General features: G+C 46.1%; 1 protein-coding gene across 1 annotated transcript in view; it reads right to left on the bottom strand.

Moving 5' to 3' along the window:
• Positions 1-2003: 2003 nt before the first annotated feature.
• LOC142391319 (protein EFR3 homolog B-like) overlaps positions 2004-26912 on the bottom strand; it is a 26461-nt gene continuing 1552 nt past the window's right edge. The window contains exons 2-22 of the mRNA XM_075477091.1: positions 18014-18090; positions 17752-17879; positions 17524-17674; positions 15804-15925; positions 14259-14408; positions 14049-14144; positions 13841-13919; positions 11159-11294; positions 10927-11079; positions 10726-10837; positions 10600-10651; positions 10096-10268; positions 9879-9954; positions 9635-9796; positions 9421-9552; positions 8512-8579; positions 6290-6423; positions 6076-6167; positions 5267-5315; positions 5071-5177; positions 2004-2330 (exon numbers count right to left, since the gene is read on the bottom strand). Coding sequence (XP_075333206.1) covers positions 2196-2330; positions 5071-5177; positions 5267-5315; positions 6076-6167; positions 6290-6423; positions 8512-8579; positions 9421-9552; positions 9635-9796; positions 9879-9954; positions 10096-10268; positions 10600-10651; positions 10726-10837; positions 10927-11079; positions 11159-11294; positions 13841-13919; positions 14049-14144; positions 14259-14408; positions 15804-15925; positions 17524-17674; positions 17752-17879; positions 18014-18090 — 2384 coding nt within the window. The 3' untranslated portion in view covers positions 2004-2195. The remainder of the gene's footprint in view (positions 2331-5070; positions 5178-5266; positions 5316-6075; positions 6168-6289; positions 6424-8511; positions 8580-9420; positions 9553-9634; positions 9797-9878; positions 9955-10095; positions 10269-10599; positions 10652-10725; positions 10838-10926; positions 11080-11158; positions 11295-13840; positions 13920-14048; positions 14145-14258; positions 14409-15803; positions 15926-17523; positions 17675-17751; positions 17880-18013; positions 18091-26912) is intronic.

The raw sequence follows: 26912 nt of genomic DNA, 5'->3' as shown, positions 1-26912 counted from the left end.
TTAATATGACTGCTCTCTTCCATCATAAAACCTCATTTTAGAAAGATTTCCCACATTTCAATGTTCATCCTGACTGAGGGTGTAGTTACAGCTTATGGCCACCAGAGGGAAGCACAGAGACAGATGCAAAGAGGATGTTAAGTTAGCAGAGACGCAGTTAGATAGATAGATAGATAGATAGATAGATAGATAGATAGATAGATAGATAGATAGATAGATAGATAGATAGATAGATAGATAGATAGATAGATAGATAGATAGATAGATACTTTATTAATTCCAAGGGAAATTTAAGGATCCAGTAGCTTATACAGACGGCACAGAATACACAAATCACTGATTACAAATCAGAATAGAAAATACAACACTAATGCAACAAAACACACTCAACACAGCATACTAAAATCACAGTTCACATACACAAGACAAGGAATGAACACAAATGTACAAGAAGATATCACTTCCGGTGAGGACATAAAATAAAAGCTTCACAAAGAATTAATCGTCAAAGACAAACAAGCAAATACTCCCAAAGTATCAGATACATTTTTACTGATTTCTGTTTGTTAGTTTTATTTTAATATGAGTAAACTTCTCCAGTGGATCAGTCTAAGTGCTGGAACAGAATATATTACCATAACACTCTACATTTCTATTAATGGAGGTACATTTCATCTTATATTTATGTGTTTAATAATGTATATTTCTTCAGAAATGTGATATTTTTTTGTATTTAAAAATATTCCCTGTTCACATATGCTGTTTTTTTCAATGAAAAATATTCATTATGGAAATAAACAGCAGCTAACAGCTGCTAACTCGTGCTTTTCTTCTTCTCCCCTCATCGTGTCTTCCTGGGACAGTCAGCTGGTTGTTTGGCTTCAGTTCTTTTACTCTGTATTTATTGGTGTGTGTATTTAATCTCTGTTTTCACCTAACTGCAGAGACAGTCTGATCACAGAGTGTTTATGAGTGCAGACCAACTCCAGTGGGGGAACTTATACATCAATAACCACTGGAAGGGGCTGTTTTTAGCTGTTGTTCCAGACTTTTGTGATGGCATCCATCTTTAATAACCTGTAACCACTGATTGTTCTTCTGAAACCGAGGCAAAGACAGAAGTAATCCTGCAGATTACAGAGCCGTTGGCTTAATGTCCCTCATGTGGACACAGCAGAGTACTGAGCAGCAGTCAGAGAACAGCTTTTAACTGGATCAGAGACTTTTGGAGCAGTAGACACATCGGTGGGACACCACAGGGGAGAGAAATCAATCTGACATCACTGCAAAATGCATCAGAAGACAGATTTACTTCTAGTTCACTTTTAGAAGACAAGTGGAGATAAAATAATCTAGTTTTCCTTTTCCTGCCTCATGTCCCTCACTCCAGTCCACCAGGTGGCAACAATCCACCTTTCAGCTGGTTTCCAGCTGCCAGTGAAGCTGCTCTTGGTCCAGTCTGGACCCCTCCTCTATAGAATCTTCAGGAGTTTTACCTGCACTTTGGGTGTTGACCTTTAAAAGTCCTGTGGTCATAGTTTCCATGTTCTCAGAGCTTTCAGCCAACAGCCTGAGCTGTTCAACGCATAGACATAGAACACTGTGTTCTATGTCTATGGTTCAACTTCACACTGAAAGGTTGAATCCTAAAGTTTCTCTTTTCATTTGGCTTCATACATCCCAGCCTACTCTGAGCTGAACAACCTGCCCTTCCTTTCTAACAGCCATCAGCATCCACAGGAGCTGACCCCCCCCCCCCCCCCCCCCCCCCCGCTTCCAGAAGCTGCTCTGTATCTGCCTGAGCCGCCCAATCACAGCTTCCAGCCTGCAGTTCGGATGCTGAACAGCAGAGTTTATTTCTTTAAGAGCAACAGAAACAGATGTTTCTGAAATAAAGCAAAGAGCTGCTGTGAAACCCAGCCGGAGCAGATCATCTGTGAGAGAGCATTCAGAGATTTGGACACTTTGAAGATGACACATCAGAGAGAAACGAGAAGACACGGTGAAATCATGTGTTTTATTAGTTAATTCACAGGAATTCTGTCAAAGTTTCCCTCTAATGATCGCACTGAAGGAGCGACTTAAATCAGGAGACGGGGGAACAATGAGATCACAAACAGCAGCAACTGTGAGACATTCCCCCACTTCATGTCTTCTTCTCCTCATCATCACCACCACCGTCCTGCTGAGCGTCTCTAATAGACACATAAGTCTGGAAACTTCATCTCGTGGAGCGGCGTGGAACGAGGGGGCGACTGTCCAGATGGAGACGGAGGAGGACGAATCATCAGATCAAAGACCTGGTCCAGTTTGGACTGAAGCAGCGAAGTCTGCAAAGAAAGAAACAGACCAACTCCTCAGTCCTCAAACAGATTTCATTTCATCCATCGGCTCCGAGAACAACCGGCGACGACCCGTCCAGAGACCCTCAGAGACCCCCAGAGACCCGGGCCCTAACCCTCAGAGACCCTCAGAGACCCCCAGAGACCCTCAGAGACCCCCAGAGACCCTCAGAGACCCTCAGAGACCCCCAGAGACCCTCAGAGACCCTCAGAGACCCCACAGACCCCCACAGACCCGCAGAGACCCTCAGAGACCCTCAGAGACGCTTAGAGACCCTCAGAGACCCTCAGAGACCCCCAGAGACCCTCAGAGACCCCCAGAGACCCCCAGAGACCCCCAGAGACCCTTAGAGACCCCCAGAGACCCTCAGAGACCCCCAGAGACCCTCAGAGACCCCCAGAGACCCGGGCACTAACCCTCAGAGACCCTCAGAGACCCCCAGAGACCCTCAGAGACCCTCAGAGACCCGGGCCCTAACCCTCAGAGACCCTCAGAGACCCTCAGAGACCCTCAGAGACCCTCAGAGGCCCGGTGTCAGAAAACTGATACTTTACTGTCATCATCATCCAACTTCATTCTCCTTTTATTGGTTATTTACGCAGATCCAGAAGCAGAATCACTGCCTTCCAAGGACCCGCCGTAGAACCCCAGGACCCCCCCAAAGAACCCCAGGACCCCCCGTAGAACCCCCCGTAGATCCCCAGGACCCCCCCAAAGAACCGTAAAACCGTAAAATCCCCCGTAGAACCCGCCGTAGAACCCCCCGTAGAACCCCCCGTAGATCCCCAGGACCCCCCCAAAGAACCGTAAAACCGTAAAATCCCCGTAGAACCCGTCGTAGAACCCGCCGTAGAATCCCCCGTAGAACCCGCCGTAGAACCCCCCGTAGAACCCCCCGTAGATCCCCAGGACCCCCCCAAAGAACCGTAAAACCGTAAAATCCCCGTAGAACCCGCCGTAGAATCCCCCGTAGAACCCGCCGTAGAACCCGCCGTAGAACCCCCCGTAGAACCCCTCGTAGAACCCGCCGTAGAACCCCAGGACCCCCCCAAAGAACCCCAGGACCCCCGTAGAACCCCCCGTAGATCCCCAGGACCCCCCCAAAGAACCGTAAAACCGTAAAATCCCCGTAGAACCCGCCGTAGAACCCGCCGTAGAATCCCCCGTAGAACCCGCCGTAGAACCCCCCGTAGATCCCCAGGACCCCCCCAAAGAACCGTAAAACCGTAAAATCCCCGTAGAACCCGCCGTAGAATCCCCCGTAGAACCCGCCGTAGAACCCGCCGTAGAACCCCCCGTAGAACCCCCGTAGAACCCCCATAGAACCCCCCGCAGATCCCCAGGACCCCCCCCAAAGAACCGTAAAACCGTAAAATCCCCGTAGAACCCGCCGTAGAATCCCCCGTAGAACCCGCCGTAGAACCCCCCGTAGAACCCCTCGTAGAACCCCCGTAGAACCCCCCGTAGATCCCCAGGACCCCCCCAAAGAACCGTAAAACCGTAAAATCCCCGTAGAACCCGCCGTAGAACCCCCGTAGAACCCCCATAGAACCCCCGTAGAACCCCCGTAGAACCCGCCGTAGAACCCGCCGTAGAATCCCCCGTAGAACCCCTCGTAGAACCCCCGTAGAACCCCCAGTAGAACCCCCGTAGAACCCCCCGTAGAACCCCCGTAGAACCCCTCGTAGAACCCGCCTTAGAACCCCCCGTAGAACCCCCGTAGAACCCGCCGTAGAACCCGCAGTAGAACCCCCCGTAGAACCCTCGTAGAACCCCAGGACCCCCCGTAGAACCCCCCGTAGAACCCGCCGTAGAACCCCCCGTAGAACCCGCCGTAGAACCCTCGTAGAACCCCCCATAGAACCCCCCGTAGAACCCTCGTAGAACCCCAGGACCCCCCGTAGAACCCCCGTAGAACCCCTCGTACAACCCGCCTTAGAACCCGCCGTAGAACCCCCCGTAGAACTTGCCGTAGAACTCGCCGTAGAACCCCCCGTAGAACCCGCCGTAGAACCCCTTGTAGAACCCGCCTTAGAACCCCCCTGTAGAACCCGCCGTAGAACCCGCCGTAGAACCCGCCGTAGAACCCCTCGTAGAACCCGCCGTAGAACCCCCCGTAGACCCCCGTAGAACCCCCCGTAGAACCCGTCTTAGAACTCCCCGTAGAACCCACCATAGAACCCCTCGTAGAACCCGCCTTAGAACCCCCCGTAGGACCCCCCGTAGGACCCCCTGTAGAACCCGCCGTAGAACCCCTCGTAGAACCCGCTGTAGAACCCTCGTAGAACCCCAGGAGCCCCTGTAGAACCCGCCGTAGAACCCCTCGTAGAACCCCTCGTAGAACCCGCCTTAGAACCCCCCGTAGAACCCGCCGTAGAACCCGCCGTAGAACCTCCCGTAGAACCCCCCGTAGAACTCCCCGTAGAACCCACCATAGAACCCCCCGTAGGACCCCCCGTAGGACCCCCCGTAGAACCCGCCGTAGAACCCGCCTTAGAACTCCCCGTAGAACCCGCCATAGAACCCGCCTTAGAACCCCCCGTAGAACCCCCCGTAGAACCCGCCGTAGAACCCTCGTAGAACCCCCCGTAGAACTCCCCGTAGAACCCCAGGAGCCCCCGTAGAACCCCCGTAGAACCCCCTGTAGAACCCCCCGTAGAACCCCCTGTAGAACCCCCCGTAGAACCCCCCGTAGACCCCGGGCTAAAGCCACAGGGAGCGTCTCACCCTGCCTCCGCACTGAGCTGCTATTTCCTCAAAAGGAGCCGTCTGAAACCTCTCCACCACCTCCATCCTCTTCCTCCTCTCCTCCTCCTCCACGGCTCCTCGGTCCTCTGGAAGAAGAGCACAGTTCCCCATCAGTGGGGGAAAGGTTCGGTTCCCGAATGCAAACCTCAACCATCATGTGGAATCAGCTTCCTACCGATGGCGTTCTTCAGCGTCTGGAAGGTGATCAGCTCGGTCGCAGGTTTCTGCAGAAGGACATGAGAAAGCTGAACAGGCAGTCTGTTACGGCCCTGGTATGTTTATTTTCCTGTATCAGTGTAGCTTCCTGCCTGCTGAGGGAACTGCATGCAGCTCTACTCCTGTCACTTCCTGGTTGAGGCCTACTCCTGCTCTGATTGGTTATTCCTTCTTAATGACTCCACCAATCACTGAAGAGGCCTCCCTATTTAAACCTCCACTTCCTACCAGAAGCTGTGTTCCTTTGTGTGAACAGCTGGCCTCTTTGCTGGGTGTTTGAGCATTTGGATAGCTTTATTAGCTTTATTAGCTTTATTAGCTTTATTAGCTTGTGCTGGACTGTGACTGTTATTTCGTATGTTCTGAAGGCTACTAGAACCTGTTTGTAGCTCTGTTGATTTTGAAGAGTCCCATGTTATTTTTTACTAAAACTGGTTTTGAAGCCTCTTTGTTTGGTTTGTTTGATTTTGTTTTGGCTTAGTTTTGGTTTTGTTTGGAGTTTTGAATTGCCTCTCTAATTTTAAGATGTAATTATTTGTTTTGGAGTTTTTGTTTTATTTAGGGTATTGTTTTGACAACCTCTTTTGACTTGTGGATTGTTGTAAAAGAAAACTAAACAATAAACACGCAACTATTTTTCCCTTTAAAACATCTGGGTATTTTCATTACTATTTTTCTTTATTTCTCTTTATTTCTCTTTAATGTTACTCCCCCCCTGGCTGAGCGGGGTCGTAACATAGACGCAGTGCCCGACGGGCAGGTACGCACCTGTGGGGCATCACAGCTGTACTGGAGGTCCATGTCCACCTGCAGAGAGACGGCGTCCCCGATGCTCTTCCTCCTGGACAGACGGTCTTCATCTGAAACACAGCCGCAGCCTGAGAACAGCAGCTGAAACATGGCTGCTGCATCTGCTTATCGCCACCGTGTGATGCGAAGCGTCTTTAAACCAGATGTTTAAGCCTTTATTTACTGTGTGTACCTGCTGGCTGAGGCGTGTACGGTGTGCTGAGCCGTTCACTGTGTGCGCTGTAGTTGCTTCCTGCCAGGGCCTCGCAGATCTCTGACTGAACGAACAGACAGGCTTCGTCCACCTTTCGCTCACCCTTTGGCAGCCTGACACACACACACACACACACACAGTTAAAACAAAGAAAGTTAAACACTAAAATCCGAATTCAATGAGCAGAAACAAAGCAAACTCAGACGTTTTAAAGCTTAGATGCAGGTTTGTCTGAACTGAATGAAACTTTCATTTATTCCTTTAAATAAGGTGGGGATGTGTCCTTGTTCCAAATTCTGTTCATTCATTAAATGTTCAAATGTTATTTGACTTTTATTATTATTATTGTGTATTGTGTTATTTCACTTTTTCACTCTGCACGTGCACAGCAGAAGGAACCCTGATTCCTGTCAGATTAGGGACTTTGTGATGTTTAAAGTCACTTCAAAAGGTTTTACTTTCACTCCAAAATATAATCATTTAAATGAGCAGCTCGTATTATCCATGATAGTTATGTGCACCTGCTCCTGTCTCCTCATGTTTAAGTTTATGCTTTTATCCAAAGCGACTTACAAATGAGGATATAACATCAAAGCTAACATCAAAGCTAACATCAAAGCTAACAATAAGCTTCATAGAAGGAAACCAGAAGTCAGGCTCGGTCAGGAGATGCTCTCTGAAACGCTGGGACTTATATATTCAGGGACGCCCCTGTTCTGGTAGCCCTCGGCAGGTCATTCCCCCATCATGAACAGACTCTGATTGTCTTCAGCGCGGTGTAGGCGCTGCTGGAAGACAATCCTGTGACGACCGAGTCGTGACGTCAGCCTTTGTGAGAGAGTAGATGGGAGCTGTTCCATTCAGGACTCTGTAGGCTGACATCAGTGAAGCTAAGGGAGCCAGTGGAGCTCAATGTTTACCTGTGCATTTACAGGACACTTAAGATTTTAGGACTTTAGGATTATTATTATCTTCTCTTCTTCTGTTTGTTGTGCTGTAAACACGCGGCTGCCTCCTGAGGCTGAACCTGGGGGTCAGTCAGAGTGTGTGTTCGAAACCGCCTACTTCTCCTACTACTCCCACTACTCCCACAACTCCTACTAACTTTAACTTTTTTTAAGTTCCCGGATGCATACTAGATTCTCCTAAATGTTGGGTATGCATCATGAGGTTACTACTCATACTCAAACTACCCAAGATGCAACGTAACGTGACGTCGCCGATCGTCATTTCCTGTCAAAACGGCAGTTTCAAGCTAGCTACAACGAGGGTAGGTTAATTTTGTGAAAATAACAGGAAGTGCATTGCTCACTGCGGCTAGCTTTAGTAGCGCCGAATTCGTGGGAACAAAATTGTAAATAGCCGGTATTTTGTCAGGTTATCAACACGTTGGGGATCTAAACGACTACTTTCTCACCTGAAAATGTTTCAAATGTTGCTAAAGTTTACAGAGTTTAGAGCTTAAGCGAAATCAGCTTCAGGCCGGCTGATTTCGGCTCGGGCAGGAGCGAAATGCATTGTGGGTAAACGCTCTGCATACTGTCTGATTGATGAGTATGTAGTATGTAGTATGCAGTATGCAGTATGTAGTATGTAGTATGTAGTATGCAGTATGCAGTATGCAGTATGTAGTATGTAGTATGTAGTATGTAGTATGCAGTATGCAGTATGTAGTATGTAGTATGTAGTATGTAGTATGTAGTATGTAGTATGCAGTATGTAGTATGCAGTATGTAGTATGTAGTATGCAGTATGTAGCATGTAGTATGCAGTATGCAGTATGCAGTATGTAGTATGTAGTATGCAGTATGTAGTATGTAGTATGTAGTATGTAGTATGCAGTATGTAGTATGCAGTATGCAGTATGTAGTATGTAGTATGTAGTATGTAGTATGCAGTATGCAGTATGCAGTATGTAGTATGCAGTATGTAGTATGTAGTATGCAGTATGTAGTATGTAGTATGCAGTATGCAGTATGCAGTATGTAGTATGCAGTATGCAGTATGTAGTATGCAGTATGCAGTATGTAGTATGTAGTATGTAGTATGCAGTATGTAGTATGTAGTATGTAGTATGTAGTATGCAGTATGCAGTACGCAGTATGCAGTATGTAGTATGCAGTATGTAGTATGTAGTATGTAGTATGTAGTACGCAGTATGGAAGTAGGCGGTTTCGAACACAGTCAGAGTGTGTTTGCACCTGGGTTTGTCCCTCAGGGCGTCTTCGGGCAGCAGGTGCGGCGCCTCCTTCTGACGGCTCTCTATGACCTGCACAAACACACGCGCTCAGCATGCTGCCCAACACACCTCCACCCCCCCGGCCTCCACCACCCGGGCCCACACCACCCAGGCCGACACCCCCCGGGCCTCCACCACCTTGGCCTCCACCCCCCGGGCCCACACCCCCCGGGCCCACACCCCCCGGGCCTCCACCCCCCGGGCCCACACCCCCCGGGCCTCCACCACCCGGGCCCCCACCCCCCGGGCCCACACCCCCCGGGCCCACACCCCCCGGGCCTCCACCCCCCGGGCCCACACCACCCGGGCCCACACCCCCCGGGCCTCCACCACCCAGGCCTCCACCACCCGGGCCCACACCCCCCCAGGCCTACACCCCCCGGGCCTACACACCCCGGGCCCACACCCCCCGGGCCCACACCACCCGGGCCTCCACCACCCGGGCCTACACCCCCTGGGCCCACACCACCCGGGCCTACACCCCCAGGCTCACACCACCCGGGCTCACACCACCCGGGCCCACACCCCCAGGCTCACACCACCCGGGCCCACACCACCCGGGCCCACACCCCCCGGGCCTCCACCCCCTGGGCCCACACCCCCCGGGCCTACACCACCCGGGCCCACACCACCCGGGCCCACACCCCCCGGGCCTACACCACCCGGGCCCACACCACCCGGGCCCACACCCCCCGGGCCCACACCACCCAGGCCCACACCACCCGGGCCCACACCCCCCGGGCCTCCACCCCCTGGGCCCACACCCCCCGGGCCTACACCACCCGGGCCCACACCACCCGGGCCCACACCCCCCGTGCCCACACCCCCCGGGCCTACACCACCCGGGCCCACACCCCCCACAGCTGCTCACCTGTGTGACGTGCTGATGGAGCGGCGGAGGCGGGCCGAGCTGCGACAGCAGGAGGAGGAAGGCGGCGCAGACGGCGTGAACGCCACAGCGGTTGAACGCTGACAGCGGCTCCTGGGTGTTCAGCGCCACCTCCTGAGCAGCCAATCACAGAGCAGTTCATGAGCAGGAAGGACGGGAGAGAGCGCGTTACCATCCGCAGAGAAGCGCTGCCCACCTGTAGAGCCAGCACCAGTCGGATCAGATCCACCAGCACCTCCTCGTTAGCCAGCTCCACGCCGAGGACAGCCAGCAGGGTGAAGAGCGCCTGGTAGTGGCTGCGGCCACAGCTCTCCTCCCTACAGGCCAGGTAGACGTGTCTGTAGAGACGCTGGGCGTGCTGCCCCACAAACACAAGTTACCGTTCTGTGTTTGTGTCTGATCAGAGGCTTCACTCACAGGCCAACAGGTGGCGCACTCACCTTCCTCATGAACAAGTTGTCCTGTCGAGAGCACCTGTCGTCCTTCAGCTCCAGCACCGACACATCGAACGTCACACTGCGAACACACAAACAGCAGCACTGATTCTGCCTGCCTTCACTGGACGAGCTCAGAAAACCTGAGGCAGCTATGTGTAGTAACGTGTTCCTGCCACCAGATGGCGCCAGTGTGCTTCAGTGTCTGTGAGGGAGGAGTCACCTGGCTGTGGCGAGCCTGGCGGCGTTGTGGCGCCGATCGATAAGCGAGATGAGGATGGACAGAACCAGCAGGCGGATCTCCGGATCCTCCATCAGGGTGAAGGACAGCAGAGGCTCCAGGAAGGAGGAGGGCAGCGCCGTCAGCAGGTTGCTGCTCTCATAGCGCTCCGACACCTGAGCAGGGCGATACGTTACATACGTTTTCTGACTTTATTTTCATTACTAAAACTTGTTGTTCATGTTTTTATTACCTTTTATAACTTATTTCCAGACATATTTATGATTATTAGATACGTTTTCTGACTTTATTTTCATTACTAAAACATGTTGTTCATGTTTTTATTACGTTTTATAACTTATTTCCAGACATATTTATGATTATTAGATACGTTTTCTGACTTTATGTAGTTTGTTTGTCTGTTAGCAGGATTATCCAAAAAGTTAAAGACAGATTAAATAATTATATCATATTTATAATGAAACACTTTATTTTGTAGCTTCTCACCTGGAGGAGCGACTTCAGCAGCATCACCTGGATCATCCTGCTGCCCTCGAACCTGAAACAACAAACATCAGGTTTTTTATGATGTATGGAACATTCAGAGCGCGTTGGGCGAGGTGTGAAACGTACCCGGCGTTGGGGGAGCCCAGGGCGGGGTAGATGCCTGGAACGGGAATCTTGCCCATGATGAACAGCATGACCTCTGACCTCTGGTAGACAGGAAGCGTGTTGGCGAAGGCTCCTGCAGCAACACGGGGGACAACAGAGCAACTGAAGCCAGGAGAGTGAAAACCTTAACAGGGCCACACACTTCACGCCTCAAAGCCTCACCGATGGTTCTGATCACGGTGTCCTGCAGCGTTTTCTCCTCGCGCGAGTTGGTTTTACGCTTCCCGGCGTTGTCATGGTAACCAGTCAGCTGGTAGTCGACGCTCTGCCTGAGCTGCCGCAGCAGCGTGTTGAACACCTCCAGCACCGTGGGACCTGCAGGATGCAGCGTTATTGGAGACGCAGCCGCGTGCACGGTGGAAATGTGTTGATCACCTGAAGGCAGCTGGCTCACCCACAGAGTCTGTCGCCTCGATAACAGCAGCCTCAGACAGCACCTCCACGATCCCGGCTCGGACCGACGCCGGACTCCTGCTGTTGGCGTCCAGGTGACCCAACAGCTGCTGGATGACCAGGTGGGAGTGCTGGGACTGAGCCAAGAGCAGCTTGGTTACAGAACACAGTAACAAATATAGCTGCAAGCAGTAATGGTGGGGGGCTAGCAGCATAGCACAATATGGAAGGCTGTGGCTGCTCAGGAAGGCGTCATGAGTCCATGCACCAAGTTTGGCATTGATATATCAATGCATCGCAGAGATACGGCCTCACTTCCTGTTTTCACGTCGGCACCGAGTTTGATTGGCTGCCACGGGCAAACGGAAGCGAAATGAAAAGATCCGCAAGTTAACTTGTGCGGCTTAGTCTGAAGATTCTATGTTCCAAGTCCCGTGGAGATCGGACAATCTGCGTGGCCTGAAATACTTTTTGAAGGTTTTTGATCAAATTCAAAATGGCGGACAATCCAACATGGCGCATATGACGTCATGGGTTTAGGTGACCTCGTCTGTATCCAGGGATTCCATTGGTATCTCATTTGTCAAATTTGGACCAATAGGTCCAAAGATATGAGCAAAAATGAATTTTTGCTACATATAGCGCCCCCTAAAGGCCAAACGTCACCAGACTTCTTGGGCCTCTTAAAGATGTGGTCATGAGTCTGTGTTAGGAGTTTGACCTCATAACATCAAACGGTTGCCGAGATATGGCCTCACTTCCTGTTTGGCGGCGTCGCCACCAAGTTTGATTGGCTTTCATGGAAAAACGGAAGCGTAATTAAAAATTCCACACGATAACTTTTGTGCGGCTTGGTCTGAAGATACTATGTGCCAAGTCCCGTGAAAATTGGACAATCTCTGTGACCTGAAATGCTTTTTGAAGGTTTATGATCAAATTCAAAATGGCGGAAAATCTAGTCAGATTCAAATGATGCCTCATTTGCGAAATTTGGACCAAGTAATCCAAAGTTATTAAGCTGAATGCACTTCGCAGCTTCGCTGCTAGGCCCCCGATAACTGCCAGTGCACAAAACAGTGTGGATCACTCTTGTAAAGAGCCAGAACCGCATCGGAGCCACTCAGGACCGCAGCCAGAGGAGGGACTACGGTCAGAGGATGACCGGCGGATTCAGCCCTGATAGTTCGAGTAGCCCCTGACTGCAGACCGCAGATCGGGCGGAGATCAACGATGCTCAACATAGAACAACACATTGAACCGCAGAAGAAGAATGTGTGGAGGAGAAGAAGTAGATTCGTTTTTCCATGTGCTATTTTGCAATATTTGTGACACACAAGGAAGAAAGTAACATTTTTTTCATTTTAAAATATGCTATGCTCTCTGTGACGATACACTGTGTTCTTAGTTATTAGCTTAGTTATTAGCTTACACCACGGAGACGACTGAGAAACTCAGCGCTAACTTTCAACAGCATGTGGTGACTTCCGGTTTTCAAAAATAAACGAGAACTGTCAATTTTTTATTTAAAAAAAGAGAGATGTGTGTCTCAAAACAATTTATAGTACTATGCCCCTACACTCGTTTTTTCTTTTAAAATAAATAACACCGAAGCTTCGAAGCATGCTTCAAACTCGCTGGAGAAATTGTCTCAAAAAAAAAAAAGAAACTGTTTGAGCCCTTCTACTGTGCAAAAACTACTTTTCTTGAATAAAAACACGTGAAGTAACACAAGCACCCTCTTTATTACACCAAGCACACTCCCAAAGAAAATATGAATGACAAACCAAAAAATTTCACATTGTTTTTAAATTTTTGTGTTATTATATACAGAAGAGATGTATCATATTTGCTTTATTTGGTGCAACAATCGCTACTGCCAGTAGATGTAACCCAAGGGAATTGAATGAAGCTTCGGGTAGTGAACCACTTTAAGACACAATGGTTCAAAATGATTCAATTTCCATCACCAGCTGCAGGTTTTCGTCCCAAACAGGCAACAGTACGACAGTCTTGACTCAGATAATCAGCTGATCTCAGTCTGCAGATAGTTGATTGGTCAAACTCTGTGCTTATATATATATATATATATATATATATATATATATATATATATATATATATATATATATATATATATATATATATATATATATATATCTAATATATATTATTATAATAGTTTTATATATATAGTTATAATTGATTCCTTATTTTAGGCAACTCGGTGCTGCTTGCTGTTTGTGAATGTGCTGCATGGTCTCCGCCACCAGATGGCACCCGCAAAGGAGTCATTGAGCTCCGCCCCCTCAACGTTGATCTCCGCCCCGATCTGCGGTCTGCAGTCAGGGGTACTTGGATAGTTCAGCTCCTCTCAGCTGATCTAAAACATGTCAGTCAGCATCTTCAGCAGACACGTCCCGAGTGTCTCACTCAACCTTTAACTGCCGGCTCGTTTTAATCATTCATACAACTGCATGAGGCCCGAATGGGAAGTTCAATTAATGCCAGTGAAGAAAAGCCTCAAACTAAAGCATGTCCAAAGTGGGCTTCAGTAGATTTAAAGGTTAGTTAGAACACTAAATGTTTCCCGGTAACGCTCCCTCCTGTGTGCAGACCTCTGCCAGCCTTATTGTGTTGGTACTGCGGTGCAGTCTGTGCAGCACCAGGCTGGGTTTTCACTGACCTGAATAGAGTACATGATGATCTGAAAGCAGCGGACGGCAAACCCTCGTCCTTCCCACAGGCTGCGGCTGTCCAGGTGCCTGAAACACAACAGAGTTCAGTGCAGCACTGGCCCAGATGATCACTCAGTACAAAGACACCAACGTCTTCCTTCTTCTGCCACCATTTCTACTGTCAGGACACTGTAACGTGAGGAGCCGGCATCTTACATGAGCACCGGTCTGATGGCGTTGTTGATGTGTCCGTAAGCAGCTCGGCCGAGCAGCTCCCTGAAACACACCTCGGTGTGTTCTGCTGGAGAACTGCTGCACACACACACATTAAAACACAACGCTTTGCTTAGTTCAGCTGCACATGAGCTCAGCTTTAGCTGCTGGCATGATGGCGTGTTCTGTGAACAGAGTGCTCTGTTTGTGCACCTGTTGCTGTGTGTGTGCAGCTGCAGGTTGACCAGCAGGGCGGGGACAATCTGCTCCATGTGACGAGGCTCCCAGATGTTCACCTGCAGCTCGTCGTCCACAGTCTTCCTCACCACGCCCTGCAGGCCGCGGATCCCCGACACGCGGATCCTAAACACAGAATATCTACTCTTTATGCATATTCACAGATATATTATATTTACAGGTTTTAACTGAGCCGAAGCTGACAAACAGCTCTCAGGATCAGTACTGATTGTGTTGGACACTTCCTATACTGCTGACGAGTAACAACTAGGGCTGGGCGAGTTAACTCGTTATTATCACGTTAATTGTTATATTGTAGTTTAATTAGTATATGGTCATATTTATTTATGGGGATAGTATATATATATATATATATATATATATTCATATCTACATTTATATTTACAAGGATATGTGTGTAGTATATATTTATTTTGTGATTATATATTTATTTAGATATTTAATAAGTGTATATATGGCATATATTTATATAGGTGTATTGTAGTTAGGATATTTGCAAACTGAAGAGTAGTTTAAAAAGGGGTGGGAAACTAAAAAAGTATTGTACTTCTTCCCATTCCTTTTTTGTTATGTATTAGCACTTTATTTGATTGAATTTTTTTAGTATTTTTTTTTATTTCTTTTTATTTCTTTTGTATGTACAAATACTTACATACATTTTCTTTTTTATACATGTTCGAAAATAAAAATCTACCAATCAATCAATCAAAAAACCCCAAAAAACTTAATTATTTAACGCTGATAAATATTTTATCGCGCATTAACGCAGGTTTTATTATTGTAAAAGTCTGTTGAATTCACATTCACACAGTTACAGCAAACACCACGAAGCATGGAGTAATAAAATAAAGATAAACTAGCAGGTAACATCACCGCTACAGGTGTGAAGCTAACAGAGCTAACCGGCGCTACTTCCTGTTTTATTTGTTTCAACATAAAAGCACGTATTTCAAAATAAATGTAAAAAAATCTCCTGCATTTACAGCCAAGTTGAATTGTCTTCTCAGCGTAGTAGTTCCAGTCTAAAATATCACTTAAAGGCAAAACACACAACTGATAGCAGCAAGTCATTCAAGGAAACAGACAGCGGAGCGAGGCTTCTACATAAAAACTACAGAAAGATGCTGATGTTAAAAGTGTGTTTGCACAACAAATGTTATGGCACTTTCATTCATATGGCAGCACATTTAAAATAAAGCTAAATGCTAAAAGCTATACACTACTTTTGGATTCATTTTTGGATTTCGCGTACAAATGCGATTAATTGTGATTAATCAGGGAAATCATGTGATTAATTAGATTAAACATTTTAATCGTTGCCCAGCTCTAGAACTGAACACCACGAGAGCCACATGAAAGCTTGTGAGTAATGTTTAATTTTATTTCACCAGCTGGGAAAACAAACTTTGGATTCTCTCACATGAAGCGAAGAGCAAAAACCTGTGGAATATTTGTTGGTGATGAACATAAAATGAAATAATTCAGAAAAAAGGAACTGACTTGATTTGGGTGTCAGTGTCTTCATCGTCAGAGTGACACATCTCACTGAAGCGAGACACAAAGAAGTCGTAGCTGCGATGGTAGGAAGGCGTGTCCTCCTCGATGTTGGCAAACTTCACAAACTACCAGAGACAGAATAGAAACCTTTTGTTATTTGGAAATAATGCTAAAGTATAAACTCAGTTAACAGAAAACAGGTTGATTTCAGCCCAGTGTGGCATCATCATTCATCTTAATGTAACCAGCAGCGCCACAGACGCATGAACATGGCTCAAATTTCACAGAACGGACGGCTAACATCTGTCCCAGATTAAATGCAAACTGATCCCAGAATACAGCGATCGATAAAACAGAATATATACTCATCTTCCTGCCAATAAATGACCAAATTACTGTGATAGAAACAGGATGGGACGGAGTAAGAAGAAGGCAAATAATCCCAACAGAACATTTCAAGCACTAATAATCCTGCTCCTGTACTCATTGATAATCCCTGTGTGTGTGTGTGTGTGTGTGTGTGTGTGTGTGTGTGTGTGCACGTGCACAGAAGGGGGCATATAGTATGGTTTACAGATTATATGAATACACGAGCGTGATCTCTGACTTCATGCTCAGAATCTGGGTGACGACACTGGTCAGAAGAGAATTAGACAGATTTGATCCTTTTGTAAAAGACATTCAGATTTCCTGTAATTATACTTAGAATGGGCAGTTTAGGGAATAATCCCTTAAATAAGATGTGGAAGACTGAAACTGTCACACAATTCAAATGAATACAAAACACATAAAAGGCTAAATAAGGATGCTAAAGTATTATTGATCTGTTTATTCCTTAAAAACGATTTTAGCCCTTAAAACATGCTCTCCTGAAGACGTTCTCAGGCCACGTCTCGATTGGTCAGAGCAGCTCCAGGTGTGAAATATGACAGCGTATGTTAGTCAACATATAAAACTAATTAATTAATCACATGATTTCCCTGATTAATCGCATTTGTACGCAAAATCCAAAAATGAATCCAAAAGTAGCGTATAGCTTTTAGCATTTAGCTTTATTTTAAATGTGCTGCCATATGAATGAAAGTGCCATAACATTTGTTGTGCAAACACACTTTTAACATCAGCATCTTTCTGTAGTTTTTATGTAGAAGCCTCGCTCCACTGTCTGTTTCCTTGAATGACTTGCTGCTATCAGTTGTGTGTTTTGCCTTTAAGTGATATTTTAGACTGGAACTACTACGCTGAGAAGACAATTCAACTTGGCTGTAAATGCAGGAGTTTTTTTTTACATTTATTTTGAAATATGTGCTTTTATGTTGAAACAAGTAAAACAGGAAGTAGCGCCGGTTAGCTCCGTGAGCTTCACACAGAGACCGAGGATCACCTGTAGCGGTGATGTTAGCTACTAGTTTATCTTTATTTTATTACTCCATGCTTCGTGGTGTTTGCTGTAACTGTGTGAATGTGAATTCAACAGACTTTTACAATAATAAAAAATGCGTTAATGCGCGATAAAATATTTATCGACGTTAAATAATTAACAAGTTAACGCGTTAATAACGAGTTAACTCGCCCAGCACTAGAAATTAAATGTATGAACACAGAGCAGCTGAAAACGGTTTAAATGTGTCGTATTCTATAAGGAATGTAAAGCTGCAGCTCCTGGAGGATGAAAACTTGACTTCAGACTCAGAGAAAGGTAGAAACAGAGAGCGTTACATACAGAGTTGGTGGCCAGGATGTGGAGGTGTGGCTTGTCGGCCTCCAGCAGCAGACGCAGGGTGCTGAGGAAGCTCTCCACCAGCAGGTTGATGCTCTGACAGTGACAGGCCAGCAGCAGCTGCTCCAGCGCCTCCATCGCTATGCACACATACCTGAGAAACGACCACACTGTTTCCACGGTTTCTTTCCACACACCCAATGACATCAGTGCCACCGGCGGCGTACTGACCCGTAACGGTGGCGGTTTAGCTCTCTGGTCAGGCGCTCTGAAAGGTACGCAGCGATGCGGTCGAGCTTCTCTGGAGCCGACAGAGCGAAGAACGTCAGCTTTTCCATGTTGGCTTTCACCAGCCCGTCCTGACGGCACATCCAGCACACAAACAGAACCGTTACTTTGACCTTTGTATTTGGTGCCCGTCTGGAAATGCTGCCCGGACTAAAATGTTTCATAAGAAGAGGAGACAACAGAGATGAAATACTCCTGTGTTTACCTCGGGGTCTTCTGGGAAAATGTTGTCGACCAGACGCTTGTAGCGAGGACGCAACGCCCAGCAGCAACCACACAGGCCTGCAGACACAATGACATCATCTCGGGCTTTAACAGCATCACATTTAGTCACACTCTGTCTGAGAAAAGCTCTGAAACAAGTTGGTAACATTCCCAAAAAGTCTAAATAATATCATAATAAATCCTCAATTTTAGGCAAAACCACTCTCATATAATTGAATTTTTTATGATAAAAGTCGAAAGGTTTGACTTTGTAAACTATAGATATGCTTAATTTATTAATTTTGCACAAAAACAAGTTTATAGACATAAAAATCACCCGAACATGCATCATAGGAACACACAAAACTCACGTAATCAGATAGAAGTAACGATGAATTCTCATTATGAAAGAAGAAAGCATCTCCTCAGTCTATATTCAATTCAACTGTTTAATAGTTATATAGAACAGAGCGTATAGAACAGAATATATGAATCCTGAATGACCTCAATGACCTCACTGACACTGTAACATCATATATCAGTTTTTGCGAGGACATCTGTGTGCAATCCAAGACCTTCTGCACTTACAATAACAGCAAACCTTGGTTCACTCCTAATCTTAGGAAGCTACGCCAAGCCAAAGAGGAGGCCTACAGGAGTGGGGACCGGGATCTGTACAAGCAGGCCAGGAACAAACTGTCTAAGGAAATAAATGTAGCCAAAAGATCCTACAGTGAGAAGCTAAAAAATAATTTAGCTTCAAATGATCCTGCATCAGTTTGGAAAGGTCTGCAACAGGTCCCCAACTACAAGAAACCACCCCCCCACCCTGATGATAATCCCAGACTGGCTGATGACCTGAATGACTTTTACTGCAGGTTTGAAAAGCACCCATTATCACACCCATCACGTACAATGGGTTTCCCCTCAACACCCAACCCCCTCCCCCCACCTGCATTGACGATTTGTGAGAAGGATGTGCGCAGTCTCTTTCAGAAACAAAAGATCAAGAAGGCTCCAGGACCTGATGGCGTATCACCCTCTTGTCTGCGTGTCTGTGCTGAACAGCTGTCTTCACGCAGATCTTCAACTGGTCCCTGAAATTATAGCCGCTTTCGGACTGTAGGAACCTTTGGCAGTTCTTATAACCTTTTAATCCGCGGGGCCGTTTTCTCCCGTGTTCGGACATACAGGAACTTAGGGCTTTCTCCCTCAGTTCCTATAACTATTTAGCTCCTTCTCCGAGGTCGGGTCTTTTCATGGTTCTATAGAACGCATCTAACGGAGGTGTGTGGTGGTCGGTAGCTGCGCCCCATGTCATGCTATCACGGCTGAAATGTTTCCTCATAAGACACAACCGGCGGGTGTTTAATAAGTTAAACTTACACTGCTCTCCTTTCTTCCTTCATGAAATGAAAAAATATCTCCTGACTCTCTCTGTGAGCTTTTCCAGCCTCGATATTAGACGGCTGATGTGATTGTCCATGATTAATATCACCATCATGCAGACCATAAACACAGTGGCCTCCCCGCTCTCCATATTAGCTTCTTGGTGGTGTTTTTTCTACTCTCCTTACTTTTACCGTTTTGTTTTGTGTTTGAATGTAGCGCTAAACGGCTAACGGCTAACACGTCACTGAAGCAGACGGCTGCGCGCGGCGCATCAGTCCCTATCAGGTCCCGACTCATGTGCGAATGCAGACTGAAACAGTTCCGCCGGGGAAGGATAGTTATCAGAACGAAATTCGAGGAGGGTAGTTCTGACAACTACTTTCTTAGAACGGTCTGTCCGAAAGCGGCTTATGTGAAGTGCCCTCTTGCTTCAAAAGCTCCACCATCATCCCAGTCCCCAAAAAATCCTCCATCTCAGGTTTGAATGACTACAGGCCTGTCGCCCTGACGTCTGTGGTCATGAAATCCTTTGAAAGACTGATGCTGTCCCATCTGAAGGACATAACAGGACCCATGCTGGACCCTCTGCAGTTTGCCTACAGGGCAAACAGGTCGGCGGATGATGCCGTCAACATGGGACTGCAATTCATCCTGCAACATCTTGACTCCCAAGGGACGTACGCCAGGATCCTGTTTGTGGACTTCAGCTCGGCGTTCAACACCATCATGCCTGAACTCCTACACCAGAAGCTCACTCAGTTATCAGTGCCTACCTCTACCTGTCAGTGGATCATCAGCTTCCTGTCAGACAGGCAGCAGCATGTCAGACTGGGGAGTACCTCATCAAAGACCCGGTCTATCAGTACAGGCGCCCCACAGGGGTGTGTCCTCTCCCCACTGCTCTTCTCTCTCTACACTAATGACTGCACCTCAAAGAGCCCATCTGTAAAACTCCTGGGCCCTCATTTATCATTAGTGCGTAGAATCCCTTCTAAATCCTGTCGTATGAGTGAAATTTAGAATGTGCCCAAGTACAAAAAAAATCGGCATTCATCAAACGTTCTTAGACAGGTCGTACGCACACGGGTAGGTAATCTGCAATGATAAATACCACACCTGCCAGTTCACCTTGCGCGGGCACGAGCAGACTAATTTGCATCATGGAACGCCCCCAAGTAACCATATATGGCACCAACATTCCCTTTAAAAGCCACCGGAACTTGCTTGCTTGCGCTTAACTCAGAGCGCGGATCTCGAAAACACATGAGAAGCAATACAGAATCATACGCGGCGGACAGCACAGCTTTATGCCAATTACGCACACAGGCTCCACACCTCCACACGCATCGCGTCTGCAATCATAACTCATCAGGGGAAATCACATTTTGCCAATGTTTTAGAGACCCCCCAACATTTCCCAAATCATGTTTTCGGGGGTCTCGTGTCAGTTCCAGGGGGTCTCGGATCCCCCGAGTCCCCCCATAGTTCGAACACTGAATATAACCAATGTTGCAAACATGCTGCGCAACACTCACCAATAAGCCATCCATCTTCAACAGCTCCTTCTTGTAAACGAAGGCCCACGGAGCCGTTCTGCAAAATAAAGGAATCGTGCGTCCCCCCTGGCCATCGGGCAACGACATTGAGAAGCAGCATATCACTGTCGCATATAAGCTGTACATTAATGGAGTGCTTCCCCTTCCTATTCACGAGGTTGTATTCGTGCTGTGATGGTGCTTTTAGTGCGACGTGAGTGCAGTCTATTGCTCCTATGATGTTGGGGAACTGCGCGATACCATAAAACCCTCGCTTAATGTCTGCCTGGCGCGGACCCCCATAAGGGAATCAAATGTAAGTCGGGGCCAAAGAAATAATCGCATCCAACACTGTGGGCAGAATTCGGCTGAGAAATGCCGCATCGATCTCCTACCTCGCGCTGAAACGTACCTGTAGCCAAAAAGCCCAGAGTGGACAGCACCTGTGTATGCACAGGTATGGCTTGCGTGCGCTTAGTTTCTCGCTCGAGAAATGGCCCCAATTCATGGCAGAGGTCGAGCAATATATGTTTTGGAAATCTGAACCTGCTTAGAAGCCACTCACTACTTTCTGCCAATAAATCTGCACGCTCCCTAAACACGCGCTCCCTCCGTAGCGCACAGTTTTCCAGATCCTCAAGCAATGCAAGATGGGCCATGTTGCGTTCTGAATGGCATGTCCTACGTGTGCCTTTTATACCCATATCAATTAAACTAGGCTGATTATTGTCAGGTCTTCTGGTGAAACAATTAGTGTTACACTCTGAATGAAATGCAATGAACGCCAGGTAGGTCTAATGCACCATGCTTTGGAATTGCAGAGGCTACACGGACCCAAATGCCGTCAGACACACTGTAATGCAACAATCTAATGAACATTGTAATATTCCCCTGTGCAGCAATCAACACCATTTGCAGTTTCGTAATTCTACCACTAGGCAATGTGCGTAAGCATGGTCAAAACTGTGCGTAGATTTAGGCACATTTCTAAGTTCAAGTACATGTTCATAAATCCCTCACTTTGCTCAGGAATGATCGCACGCACGCTTTACGCACAGATCTGTTCCTAAGAACGCTTGATAAATGAGGGCCCTGAAGTTTGCGGATGACACCACTGTCATTGGTCTGATCCAGGATGGGGATGAGTCTGACTACAGACAGGAGGTGGAGCAGCTGGTCCAGTGGTGCAGTCAGAACCATCTGGAGCTTAACCCCAAGAAGACTGTGGAGATGAAAATGGACTTTAGGAGAAGGCCCCCCCAACTCCACCCACTCACCATTCAGAACGACACAGTGTCCAATGTGGATTCCTTTAGGTTCCTGGGATCAACCATCTCACAGGACCTAAAATGGTCTCCCCACATTGTCACTATCCAGAAAAAGGCCCAGCAGAGGTTATACTTCCTGAGACAGCTAAGGAAGTTTAATCTGCCTAAGGAGCTGCTGACCACTTTCTACTCGGCGATTATCCAGTCTGTCATCTGCACCTCCATCACTGTCTGGTTTGGGTCAGCCACCAAACGTGACAGGGCCAAACTGCAACGGACAATTAGGGCTGCAGAGAGGATTATTGGAACTGACCTCCCTTCCATACAGGACCTGTACCGGTCCAGGGCCAGGAAAAGGGCAGTAAAAATCTCTGCAGACCCCTCACATCCTGGTCACAAACTGTTCAATCCGCTCCCCTCTGGCAGACGATACAGGGCACTGCTTGCCAAAACCAGACGACACAAAGACAGCTTCTTCCCCCAAGCAGTCACTCTGTTGAACATCCAGGAATAGCATTCCCACCCATAGTTTCTATTTATTTATATTTATAATCAATTCAACTCTTACTGTTCTGCATTTCTAATTTTTATTATTTCATGTTATTGTTGAGTGTTGTACTTTGTGAGTGAAGTTACCGGAGTCAAATTCCTTGTTTGTTTTAGTCAAACCTGGCCAATAAAGCTGATTCTGATTCTGATTCTGATTCTGATATAGAACAGAGCATATAGAACAGAGCGTATAGAACAGAGAATATAGAACAGAGTAGTATATAGAACAGAGCGTATAGAACAAAGAATATAGAACAGAGCGTATAGAACAGAGTGTACAGAACAGAGTATATAGAACAGAGTGTATAGAACAGAATATATAGAACAGAGTGTATAGAACAGAATATATAGAACAGAGCACTGACAGAGTTTAGTATGAAACAATGGAAGGAGAAGCTCTTTTATTTGTCTCGTACTTATCAGAAGACATAGTTTACACAGTGTGAGAGATTTAAGCAGGTAAAGGGAAAATAAGGCAAGTTTAGTCATGATGTCAATATATTTTGAGATTTTATTACAAACAATAAGTACCAAAAACTTAAGATTTAGGATTGGATTTTTGATTATGAATCCAATTAATCCACAGTCCACATAGGTGTTTTTACAAGATATTTCCCTCTTAAAGACTACTTGAGCAGTTTAATGTTGCTAAATGTTTTAAGATATTATTATATTATTTAAGATATAAACACTACGAACTACGAGCTGAAAGTAGAATATGTCCCTCTGAGCAGTGGTAAACCAGAGGAAGAAGTGTCTGAGAAGGGTTTGATGATGAGTAAATCAGTGAAGTGTTCCACCTGAAGGGGGCAGCAGAGGGTCTGTGGATTCATTTTTTAATCTCTCTCTGTGTTCAGTCATGTTGGTTTGCTGGGATTAAAGGCCACGGGGGACGCACGACTGGTCAAATGTCCACTCAATAAAAAACAAACACACACGCACAGACTGGTATCTCTATTTTTGTGGGGACACTTAGTAATATAATGTTTTCCTCACCTCGACCCTAACCCTAAGCATTATTCTACACCAAATCCAAACCTCCAAACTGTCCCCCGAAGCGACGGCCCTCACAGTGACAGATAAAGCACCGACACACAGCAACAATGCAGCAGCAGCGGAAGTAAAACTACATCTTCAGAGTTAATCCTTCAGCAGCTCGTTGCATAATGTCTGTGTATCTTTTTTAGTTTAGCAGAGCTTAAAGAGTCCACACTGTTTAGAGCGAGGCTTTTTGATTGAATCGCCACAACCTGATCACAGGCTGTGTTTGGATAAAACTGCCAGCAGATCTGAGCCTGCAGAACACTATTTAAATCCCTTTTTAAACCCTAAACTCAAACACCGATGCTGCTGTTTATGTTTTATTTCATATCTTTATCTTAATTTGTTTAATTAATGTGGAATGTTTACTCAAATTTGAATAATTTCCTCCAAGGTTGATGGATCTTTTTCCAACAGTGTGCTACATTGTTTTCATTTGTAAAGCCATTGACATTTGTATTGTTGTATAATGCATTTTTAAAAGAAGCCTGACACTTTAAACTGTTAGAATGTATTCATTCCTCACAATAAAGCAATTTATACCTAGAAACCAATGTTAAAACATAAAATAAAAAGTAATAATCCAAATAAAAATGTTTACTTATAACCTCGTGAACTCGGCCTTTTAATTCATTGATAAGAAGGAGGACCTTACAGGAGTATAACATTTATTTATATTAAGTTAATGAATGAGGACAACCATATTTTATCCTTCTTTTTAATCCTGAAAAACTTGGACATTTTTAAAATGCCGTAATAAATAAGAATGAATTAATCCTTAAAATACAGTTGGATCATTTTTAGGGTGAGTTAACTCGTTGATTATTTAACGCCAATAAATATTTTATCGCACATTAACGCAGGTTTTTTATTTTTGTATTATTATTTTTTTAAGGCTTTTGTGCCTTTAATGGATAGGAAAGTTCAGAGAGACAGGAAGCAGGAGGCAGAGAGAGGGGGAACGACACGCAGCACAGGGCTGTCCGATGTGGGACTCGAACCAGCTGCAGCGAGGACTGTAGCCTCTGTACATGGGGCGCCTGCTCAGCCCACTACGCCACGGACCACCCCTGTTTTATTATTTATTTTATTATTGTAAAAGTCTGTTGCTCACAGGCTTTTATTTTGTGAAAGTCTGTTGTGGAACCGGAAAAGAATCCGGTTCCACCAAACCTGGAGAAGGGTACGGAACTTTTACTCTGCGGCCATTTTCATTTTAAAGTTCTTCCAGACGGCGGAGTCGACAGAACCAAAGTCATCTGTAAACACTGCCAAGTTGAATTGTCTTCTCAGCGTAGTAGTTCCAGTCTAAAATATCACTTAAAGGCAAAACACACAACTGATAGCAGCAAGTCATTCAAGGAAACAGACAGTGGAGCGAGGCTTCTACATAAAAACTACAGAAAGATGCTGATGTTAAAACTGTGTTTGCACAACAAATGTTATGGCACTTTCATTCATATGGCAGCACATTTAAAATAAAGCTAAATGCTAAAAGCTATAACCTACTTTTGGATTCATTTTTGGATTTTGCGTACAAATGGGATTAATCACAATTAATCAGGGAAATCATGTGATTAATTAGATTAAACATTTTAATCGTTGCCCAGCCCTAATCATTTTCATACAAACTGACCAAAGACAACCACCATATTGAATACTTTATCTTGATTATATCTCATGCCTGAACACTCGTCTCAGTTCTGGTTGATTTTTTTGCGTGTTTGGTCTTTTCTGCAAAGACAGAACCTCCATCCAAGGAGAATGAGGGCTTAGTTTAGATTAAAGGGTGCCGAGCACACACTTCAAAGCCAACAAATGTTTTACCTGGATAATGTCTCTGAAACTTTAAGTCGGTTTGTTCTGTTCAGCAGCATTTCTACTTCAAATGGGACACATTATGCAGTGTCCTCTTTGTTTTGGTTGTTGTTTTCAACATAATCAGCACAGCTACATGCAAAGTTGAGTCACCACGATACTGTGGACTGTGAGTAGAAGAAGTTGAATACATTCAGCAGCTTCTAACATGCTCAGCTTTATCGTGGAGCTGCATAGACATTGTTTTTAAGCTAGATGAGATTAATGAGGTTTATTTAATCAGGATTTTATTAGAACAGAGCGACAGAAATGTTGTGATTTGGCCCGTAGTCACAGCTTCGGTGGGAATTCGGCTGGAAAATATACACTTTTACGGCTTATTTGCTTCTTTGAAAACTTGACAAGAATAAAGAAAAAGGGAGATAATTTCAGTTTGGTGAAGACAAGATGAGCATTTGTGTCTTCTTTAAACATTTTTACCTGATCTGAAATGATCAGATCTGTAAAAATCCCGTTTTTATTCCAGTTGCTTTTCTCATCAAACGTAACACCGATAACCATAAATAGAGGAAAAGGTTGATAAATATGAAGCCTTACCGTACATGAGGACAGCTCCTTCAGCTCACATCCACACTGTCACGTCCATCACACACATATCTGTGGTTAATCCACCTCACGCACACGCAGACAAGGCCCCGCCCCCTTTCATTCATCATCACCGCCGCCTGGAGTAAAGCTCACATCTCAGCGGCTGACTAAACATCAGAAAATGAGGCTGAAGCTGCTGGTTTTAATTCCAGGTTTCACATCCTGTTTGTTAATGAGTTTGTTACAACACAGTGTGGTAGTAAGATTTTCCTGCGCGGGTGTGTTTGTGTGATCCGGGCCATGTGCAGCAGCTCAGCGCTCCATAATCTGCTCTGGATTTATTCATCATTCCAGCTGAAACACGTCAGAAATCTGCAGAACTGGAGCTGGAACGATGGCTGGGAGTGACAGTCTGTTCTGGGGTTATCTGCTGGCGGAAATGACTAATATAATTCATAACTTTGATGTTGTTAGTGCACACTGACCTATATGCAAAGATGCTGCAGGAGGCCTGCATGCCAACGCTGCTACGGTATCTCAGAAGGGCCAAACCAAACACTTGATCAACAGTGGGCCTTCTACCTAGGCTGTGTTCGAAACCGCATACTACATACTTGCATACTACATACTGATCGATCAGACAGTATGCAGAGCGTTTACCCACAATGCATTTCGCTCCTGCCCGAGCCGAAATCAGCCGGCCTGAAGC

The sequence above is a fragment of the Odontesthes bonariensis genome, chromosome 11 (assembly GCF_027942865.1).
Source record: "Odontesthes bonariensis isolate fOdoBon6 chromosome 11, fOdoBon6.hap1, whole genome shotgun sequence".
In the NCBI taxonomy this organism is placed as follows: domain Eukaryota; kingdom Metazoa; phylum Chordata; class Actinopteri; order Atheriniformes; family Atherinopsidae; genus Odontesthes; species Odontesthes bonariensis.
The sequence above is the reverse complement of the archived record's forward strand: the minus strand, read 5'-3'. Positions and strand labels throughout refer to the sequence as shown.